Here is a 9,872-nt window from a genome sequence, read left to right as displayed (position 1 = left end):
GACCAAGTGGAAAGGAAGGCCTATTGAAAATTCATCATGGTTGCCTAAAGTAGAGGTTGGTCGCCTTGGTTTTCCTCTAAACACCCGAGATGTGATAAGGTCACTTCTCAAATTACCCCCGGTATCTAATGCAGGAGCATCCATGGTGTAGGAGTAATCTTGCATCACCTAAAAAGAAATATTGTAGTTTCCTTTTATTTTGTGGGGCCCATTAAGTTTTGTGCATTATATTAGACATATGGAAGCTAAAAATAGCCATAAATAGTCGTTTGCTCATTTTTGGTTGTATGGACATGAAAACTGTACCCAAGGAGCAAAATTGAAAAATAAGATGATTGGTGAAAGGATCATCTCAATATCTTGAATGGTTTGAAAGATATCAAAGTTTTCATCCTGAGCAATTTCTCCAATGAAGCTTAAAACTCAAAATTGAAAACCTGGCCTTGAAAAGGTTCAAAACTCAGACAAATAGATCTTTGATGTATTTGTTGTTATAGATCTCTTGACGATCTTTCCAATGATGTATCATATAATAGCAAATCAGATGCTCGAGTAAAAAGTTATGGCTCTCGGAAGTTATGCCGCCAAAACTCAAGTTTCAATGAAATTCCACCTAGGCGAGAAAATGAACCAATGGACTAATGGGCACCAAAAGGGAAAAAGATACAATTTCCAGAGCATTGTAAGGTGGTTATAGGTGCTATATAAAGGGGTGAACAAGGGTGATAGAGAATGGTTCCAGTAGTGCAGTCGTGGCTCTAGCTTGCAGATTATTGTAATGAGAATGCCTATGTGGCTTTTGCATGTTATATTTTGAATGTTGTAATTTCATTTCATTGAGATAATAGAAAGCAAGTGGTTTCTCTCTCGCATTTTCTATTTATTTCTCTGTTGTTATTGTGTGTTGAGTTATAAGGGGAGTACCCTGCATCATATTATTTCCTTAACTAATATTTGACTTAACACACTCCATTCAACTAGATGAGGAAAGGTTATTTATATGAGAACAATTATGTGAATGAGATCTCTCGGATTGGAAGTTTCAACAAAAGTATCTAAGACCAAGTGTAGTTTGTTGAGAATGGAATAAGTTGCATGAAAAAATGGTAGCAAGGTTGTACAAAGATGTATTTGAATTTACCTTGAATAACTTACGTTCTTACGAGAAAAAGCAAACAAAGCTTAAATTAGAATCCCAACATTATTTTATTAGAGTGCAACATAAATTAATGGGAATTGTGCCTACAAAAGCTTTTAAAATACTAAAATATGGACTCAACTCAAAGGGTCCCAAACTCACTATAGTGAATTGTGTGGTAGTCTTCAAACCCTTGTAGATTTATCATTATAATTTTTTAATTAAAAATTTTAGCATTATAATTTTTTAAATTTAAATAATTACTAATAATGGCACTTTTTACATTTGGATGCAATGTAACCATGATGTTAAACATATTAAGGGAAAGACCAAATGCATTGTTAGATAGAATTCATGTGGTTCCAAAAATAAAAAATAGCAAATAATTTATGCTTTCAGCTTTAATCATTCATAAGACAATGTCTTTGATTCAATTGATATCAAAATATTAAATACATATTTAAGTTTAAGTTCATTTGAACACCTTTTCAAATTTATTATAATTTTGGAAGATATGACAATAAAATAGATAGAAGTTAGTAAAAGTATCATCAAGTTTCATGATTCATAATAGTAAAAAAATTATTTTAAAGTAAGGATATGTTTATTCAATTGTTTACAAATTAATCATTATTATTATATTATTTAAATAAAATTATATAATATTAAATAAATTATTTATACAAATATATAACATAAATTTTATAGTAAAAATATAGTATTACTATAATTAAACTAAAAGAAGGGTAAAAATTTATTAGATCAAAGAAAGAAATACAAAACTATAATTATAATTAAATATATCATAATATATTTTTTTATAAATATTATAATCAAGTTTTGCACACAATTATATTGATGTAGGTAAGAGTACAATACAGGTGTCTTAATTTTGAATCAAAATAAAAAAATGTGATAAAAAATCAATTGAAAGGGGCTTCAATCAATCTTCAATTAAACCTTTCTATCTGCATATTTTGATTCTTTAATTTAGAATCAAAATAGACAACTTTTTTACATCATGCATTAAAAGGGCCAAACTAAATCACTTGAAAAGGATCCAATTGTGGAGCACTTTAAGTTTGGTCAATGTCCAGGAAGCCATCAGCCATCAGACTGCACATTTGATCATATTAATTAATTAAAAAATAACTTTTATTTTCAGTTAACTAATAAACACAATCAAATGTGTAGTTTGATGGCTGCATAGGTAAGAATTTAACTTTGTGCCTGTCAAAATCTCAATCAAATGAGCAATCTGATGTCTGCATAGACAAGATTTTAACTTTGTGCCTATCAAAATCTTACAGTCCCCTCTGTACAATTAAAGTTTCAAATTCACTTAATCAAAAATATGATACCACATCAACATGCTTTTTGATGAGATGTTCAAAATGTCCCTAAATAAAAGTTAAGACTAATAGTTATGCACTAATATGACATCCCAATAAACAGGAAAACAAATGAAATGTAAAAAGTGCTTAGAAAAAGAGGGCCATGAAAGGTTTCTTTATAGTATCATAAAGTTTCTGAAGCTCTATATGATATTACTTATGTATTGTCTACCCACCAGTAAATAGTTATGCACTAATATGACATCCCAATAAACAGGAAAACAAATGAAATGTAAAAAGTGCTTAGAAAAAGAGGGCCATGAAAGGTTTCTTTATAGTATCATAAAGTTTCTGAAGCTCTATATGATATTACTTATGTATTGTCTACCCACCAGTAAAATTCCTCAAAGTCGATGAGACGAACATCATTAGAAACTGATTCAAACATAACAATGTGCTTCCAAATACCCCCAAACTCAAGATTGAGGCTTGATACCGAGCCTCTGTACGAAGTTTTATGTTGCATAATAAGAATTATTTTGCATTCATAATTTTATCCTCAAGATCAAACATGATCCAAATCATCCCGAAATGATCCAGATCGAATGGAATCAATTCAGCGAGCTTCATATTGAACAACTGCACAAAAGACATTTGAGGAAGTCAATCTAATATTTTTCAGATCTCATTGGATTCAGCAAATAAAATAAACCAACATATTGCAAGACCAAACAAAAACAAAAAACTAGCATTCAATAATGCAGATAAGTTCTAACTTGCTTTGAAAACTTGCATCTATTTCATAGCTAGAACCTATACACTGGTTGAATTTTATGCCTTTTCAACAACTTTTTTCAATAGGCATTCATCATTCACCTTAAATGTTCTTCTTTTCCAAATCATATCATCATATTAAACAACAAACTATTGGAAGAAACTAAATTAAACAGTCAAAAATGAGTAGGATAGAAAAAAGCCATTGCTACAATAAAATGCACGCTTTGTTGATTAAAACCCTTACTCCTCCTTGTGCGTTTCTTGTACAGTATACGATAGCCACATTCTCTGCACTGGATTACATCACCAGGTTTCAGTGTATTCTCAGCTCCACAGTCTATATTAACATGCAAGGAGGAGACAGAAGGGTTGGAAAAAAGGGTAAAACAACGTATCATGTCATTGTGAATGTCAGAAAAGATAGGAAAAACGCAAACAAATTGCAATTTTACCGATCCATCTATGAGGGCAAGGAATATCAATATACATCATACCTCCACAAAGGTAACCAACAGGTTCAGGCATCGCAGGCCCATCCATGGTACCAAAAACCTGTTATTCCATAATATTAGAAAACATTAAGTCAGGAAAATATTTCTATGAAGTGAATTTATTGAATTTATGAATTTAAAAAAAAGGTTCAATATAGAATCTCAATAGTCACTAGGGTGCAAAAGACCTATTCACACAATTTACATGACAAGAATATCAATCAAATGAGATCCTTATGTACAGATTCTTCAGATGAAGCAACTAGATATGTAGCAAAAAGCTTAAGGACAAATAAAGTCAAAAGAAAAAAAAAATAATCTATTGCTAATATCAATTTTCTGCAGTGTCAACATCTAGAAGTTTTTCATTGAGTAGAACTGCTGCACTTCCAACCAGCAGTTATAACCTTTTTGTATAATTGTTTTCTTTTAGCAGTTGCAGATTGTAAGTAATCATTGTCTGTAAGGCATGAAACTGAACATTTCAGAATTTCAACCATTCAACTATTTTGTATAAATAGTTGCATCATAAAATGCAAAATGAAGCCAAAGGGGGCTTATGTGTGAAATTTTATGTTGTCTATTAGATAGTTTTGGATTAAGGCAAAAACAACTATTAGATAGTTGTTCCTTTGTTTTACAGCTTTTCTAAAATTGAATTCTAACTTACAAATGATATTTGCCAGTAGTTGTTACAATACAATCGGAACTAGAATGTTCCTGTGCCTGTAGATCTGAGAAGAGTAATGGAGTTCTTAAGTTACAACAATAATATTTGGGATTTTCAATGCAACCATCTTAATGACTCCCAAGAAAAGATCAATAGAATGAGCTCTTTTATTAAAGCTGGGGTAACAACAGTGGGCGGAACTGAGAATTGGGGAAATAAATGAAAGTGCTGCCAAAAACTGATGTCATACACTCTTCGTTAGTGGTGCGCAAATGGACACAGATTAGATCAACTGGATGCGAACTGCCCTTGAACAGAGCACATACAGATGTCCAAGATAGTCAAGCTTATCTGTAGATAGCAAACTGTACATGTGTGAAGAGATCTTCTGGAATCTAGTGACTGAACCATATATGTGCAAGGAGACCTTATTCAGTCTGTCTGAGTTTGTGCACACAAATAGCCCCAGTTTAAGATTTTCTTCTGTAGTTGATAATTTTTAAAGTCATGTTTTCAGAGTGTGTTAAAATATGTGACGATTTATTGGGATTCTACTGCACAGTTTCATGCAAATTTTCATCAACATTCTCAACAAGATCCCATCTCTTATGACCATGAATAGTCCACTTATCACTCGTTGCATCTAGGTGATGCTCATGGGTGAAACAGCTGAGTTTTCTGGTATGTACTACTCTGCTCATGCATGCTTAACCATGAAGTTTCCCCCACAATCAATGCTAAGATCACTACCATAATTATAAAACCTTCAACCTATGTATCTATCATGCAAGGTGTGGCACGCAGACTACTCATGGTCATGGAGGATTGGTTATTGTGAACTACAACTCAGGATATATGGGTCAATGAAGATTGACTTACAACAATACAACTGAACCACTATAGGTTACAGTAACATCCAAAAATGAATAGATGAGCTGATAGACACAAAATATTACGGAGGACAGTTCAAGCAAAGGTCACAAGTAGGGTAGCAGAGGAAAGTGGAACAGCAAAGGAACAAACAGTAAGGAAGAATTGATGACAAGATATAAATAAAATATAATGCAGAAGGCACTAGTAGGGTAGTACAGGAAAGTTGGTACATCAAAGGAACCAACAGTAAACCAAGATGACAAGATTTCACATTAAAAGCATGGCATGAAATGTAGTGAGACACGAACATCGTGTATGATTCTCGAGTGTTTTTTAATTTAAAAAGATCACATTGTAAAAGGGTGTTAATAAATCGGATGAGCTGTAATAAGTGTGGTTAATGTATTGGATGGGCTGAAATAAGTGTGGTCATGCAACAGTAAAGAATGTAGGTCATGCAACAGTAAAGAATGCATCTACCTGTTCACATTATGATATACACATGATGAAAAAGGTTTTAGAGTATATACCTGTCATATTCATCAGTGTGGTCTAAAGCAGCCAAGTGTTATGAAATAGTTACATATTCTTTGATGAAAAAAGCTCACACAGTCAAATTCAGAAATATCAAATATCTCATGCTAATATCATAGACTCTGTATATTTTATGTCTGTAGTTACATACTCTAGCAAGAGATACTTGCTTCTGTTCAAACATGAGATACGTGTAAACAGAATTCATATGTATATTTTCATGATTGTACTACTCTCAACAAAGTCGACAATGGACTTGAGTTTTGGAATTGATACTTTGATTTAATTTATTTAAATCATTAGAGTATTATAATGCTGCTTTCCTGATCCTCTACAGTGGAAAAGTTATTCATGTGATTCATAAAGGTTTATGGTATATGGAAAATTGTATTAGAGGTTATGAGTCACCATTGACTCCTAACATACTTAGCAAGCTTATATTTTAATGATACCATTGTTCATTGGTGAAGATGCTTGATTCCCACAGATCATGCCAAGGTTCAATCATTTACGAACATTTTAAGCCCAAAACATATGATGATGACAATGCCTTTCTATTCAATAAATTGATCGGTAGGACCTATCAATACATATGCAGTTTGTCTAAATCTTCACTGTAAAGTACTATCTTTCTGTTGTTTTTGTTGGAGCCAAAACTTACTTATCCACTCTATGGATGACTTAAGTCGCAGTAAATCCATTAAAATCATACCCACCTTTAGGTTCGAGTCCGAGAAGCCCCACAAATCTCAGACCCGAATTGGTGCAGGAGCACCTAGAGCAGTCATGCCTCCAAGAGGCCATTTTGGCACATATGTTTTGTCATTTCAGTTTGGTTATGTAATAAGGTCTTTTAGACCATTTTGGACTTGTTTATGTCAAGTTTGTCATTGTGGGGTCAGATGTAAAGTGATACATATAGTTGTATCAACGTTTCTTATTAGTTGGCATAGGATTGTCTTGTGTTTTTGGGAAGTTCAACGGTCATCTATTCAAATGTTGGTTATGAGCCGTTGGAACTTGATAAAAACATTATAAATATCACTTGCCTGGGTCGAGGCAAGGTTGGTGTGAAGATTTGATGCATAAACAATAAAGAAAACTTCAATTTTCTGCACTTTTCTCATTAATTTGCTGCTACAGCCTACAGGTGATTGTACGGTTCCCTACACGCAATAAATTGGCATGAATTGAATTTGGTTTGACAGAGGCATGAACTAGGAATATTTTGGTGTTGGCTTGATTGGATTTTATCAAGTTTGAAGAGTTTTAGAGAAAATTTACTAAGACTGGGTTGTTAAACCCTAGGTTTGAGGGTTTTGTGAACAACCATGCAACTAAGGCCATTCCACTAACATAGATTGTGAAAACTCAGTGGAATGGAAGTAGATAGGGTGTTAATGGTGTTAGGGGTGTTAGTCGTTGCAGGGGTTGGAGTTAGGGCCTGGTTTGTGCAGATTTAGGCCTAATATCTCTATGTATTAGGCTAGAAGAGATAGGTAGGAGTAGGGTTTTGTGATTGGATGAATTGGTGATGCAAATTGGTGATGGAAACTGCATAAGGGAACCCCACATGACATGTTTGTAACCCTAAGGTTTGAAGTTTGGAGTAGAAATTCCATACACGTGCTTTGTAAAAGAGGCCTAATTAGGCATGGTCGCAGCGTAGCAGTCAAAAATTGAAAGACCTGTTCCAAAACAACCCTAGGCAAAATTGGGATGTGTGTAAATATGGCCAAATGGGTATCCAAATGTGCTTTCCTTTTTACCTGAAGTGGCCCGTACACAAAATTAGGCTCAGAAAACCTCTCTGAGAGGGCTACAAGGAAATAGGCCTAATTGCAGGCAAGACAACATCGAATTTACAATAGGGTTGAGTCAGTGGATGTTTGCACTTGACATGTTGTCATATGCCTAAGGAGAATCTGCAACAGTAGTTTGTGGAGGATTTGAGGCCTTTTCTAAAAGATATGAAGAATGGGCTAGTCTAGAGTAGTGACAGGAGGAATTGAAGACCTTGATGGGAAGGCCATTGAGTCAAGTATCATAGTTGAAGTGTTGATCAAAATAGATTGATTGAGAGAGTACTCCGCCCCTGCTCTGCATCACGAATCCCGCGCGTATCTCTATCTACTGATTCTCGATCCAATGAAAAGAAGTGTTATCCACTTCTATTCAAAAATTAGGAAGTGAACATCAAACTATTCATATATCATTCTAAACGATAACGAACTGTTTCTGAATCATAGAGATAGTTAATTTTTGAGAGAAAAAATACAGTCATTCCTCCTTGCTCGGAAGCATAATCTAAGCAGATATGTACACTTTGAGGGGTTCTTTACCAAAATAAAAATAAACAGACATAATAATAGATATAAAGGAAAAACATTTCTATATTTTGAGAAAAGAAAAAGAGGCGTCTATATCTTCAATTGAAAGTTTTTATTCCCAGCGCTGAAATGGCCTTCTTTGAGAGAATCGGCCAAGTACAAGGAAAATGAAAAACAACACTACAGTGGGTTATCACCAGTTATGCATCTTAATCTCTTTAAAATGAGAAAACAACCATTCCTTACCCTAATTCGCAGGTGAGGAGAAATTTCATTTTAACGAGAAGGGCAATCTAAAAGAACGAATTAAATATAGAGCTACAACCGTAAGGCAATAAATGTCTGTTGTGAAATGGTTTAACAAACCTGTTAAATATCTTCTGCAGTTCCGAAAGTTGGGATTGCTAAACTGCTTTTCTCCCCTGCCCTTGCACCTCTGATAAAACCCCCCGTCCCTTTATCTCTCTTCGTATTTTCGAGCAATTCAATTCATATTCTACAAGGAAATTTATAGCCCATCCCGTTGTGCAACGAATTTTTACCAAACTACCGGGTCAAACAAAATTATTTGTCTTGGTTTAAAATTAGTGAAACCCAAATGGATATAGACATTTTGATGGCTACAGTTTTCTTTTATTTTGGATTTTTTTTTCTTTTTATTATAGAAATTCTGAACTTCGCATTATTTAGACACTTACATTATGGATTTTATCATTAAATCAAGTGCCACTCAATTTATTTTTGGATACATTTGAATTGGGTGCATCTCTTAATAAAAGTTAGATGATTATTTAAAATTCAATTTGATATTATTTTCACATATTTTAAGAGTTTAGATTAATTGTTGGATATTAATCTATAGGTTAGGTTTGGAAATGATCACGAGTCATATTTTAACACACAAATTCGATCTCTAAAATTTTAAAATTTTAAATTTGAGCTCAAGTTAACCTTTTCTTATTATCCATATTATTGACTTGAAAAATGTGTTAATTTATGTAATAGGACATTGTATAAAAGGGTATACTCTAATTCATTATTAATAATTTAGAATCTAAGACCTAGACAATATTGCATATAGAAAGCTTTTTTACACATTCCATCATCTTCAAAGCATTACACCATCATCACATAATCCACAATTACACATGACTAAGTCTATTGCATGATTGTTTGGCATATCTTCAATTTTGTTCAAAAAAATCAAATAAATATAAGGGTTTGACATAAGTAGAAGATCCTACTTAGCAAGCAGGTCCAAATGTGTCTATCAACACTGCTAATCACTTATTGTAGGCCCAAATATTAATACAAACAATAATCTAAAGTTTGGGAGAGTCAAATCGATCCTACACACAAAGTTCAAATCCTTGGGTGTGGAGATCATTTTTGTGCATGGAAGTGACTTAGGTTGAGGTATGATGATATTGGTAGCATGGTATTAGCTGTCATATAGATCTTAGGGATTTGACATGGAGTTAAGTTAGTAATGTAGCAAGAAAGAATAATGTAGCACATTCAAGTTGATGAAATGTGTGATGATATTCCATTTGTTGTATTAAATATGATTTTACATTATGAATTTTTAGATCGTCTACAATTGCTTACTATATGCCAAGTTTTCTTTCACAAACAATTTGTTGAAGACATTTGGATCCATAGTATGCATGCTACATAATCTAGAGGGGATATTTAGTATTCACATCCAATTATATAGGCTAAGAA

The 9,872-nt window shown here is 33.3% G+C and overlaps 1 protein-coding gene across 1 annotated transcript; it reads right to left on the bottom strand.

Annotated features, from left to right (window-relative positions):
* Positions 1–2,775: 2,775 nt before the first annotated feature.
* On the bottom strand, positions 2,776–8,710 carry LOC131063006 (DNA-directed RNA polymerases II, IV and V subunit 12). Its single transcript, XM_057996757.2, has 4 exons — positions 8,514–8,710; positions 3,744–3,801; positions 3,494–3,586; positions 2,776–3,111 (listed from the first exon to the last, which is right to left on the bottom strand). The coding sequence occupies exons 2-4, from the start codon at positions 3,787–3,789 to the stop codon at positions 3,089–3,091; spliced, it is 162 nt and encodes a 53-aa protein (XP_057852740.1). The 5' UTR covers positions 3,790–3,801; positions 8,514–8,710; the 3' UTR covers positions 2,776–3,088.
* Positions 8,711–9,872: the final 1,162 nt, after the last annotated feature.

This window comes from Cryptomeria japonica, chromosome 2, assembly GCF_030272615.1.
Source record: "Cryptomeria japonica chromosome 2, Sugi_1.0, whole genome shotgun sequence".
Classification (NCBI taxonomy): domain Eukaryota; kingdom Viridiplantae; phylum Streptophyta; class Pinopsida; order Cupressales; family Cupressaceae; genus Cryptomeria; species Cryptomeria japonica.
Note: the sequence above shows the minus strand (reverse complement) of the source record. Positions and strands in the feature narration are given on the sequence as shown.

Excerpts from the sequence above, each read along its gene's own strand:
- LOC131063006 (XM_057996757.2), bottom strand. The coding sequence starts at position 3,789 with ATGGATGGGCCTGCGATGCCTGAACCTGTTGGTTACCTTTGTGGAG. Across the intron at positions 3,587-3,743 it reads TGTTGGTTACCTTTGTGGAG|ACTGTGGAGCTGAGAATACA; the intron begins GTATGATGTATA and ends ATGTTAATATAG. Across the intron at positions 3,112-3,493 it reads CAAGAAACGCACAAGGAGGA|TTGTTCAATATGAAGCTCGC; the intron begins GTAAGGGTTTTA and ends TCTTTTGTGCAG.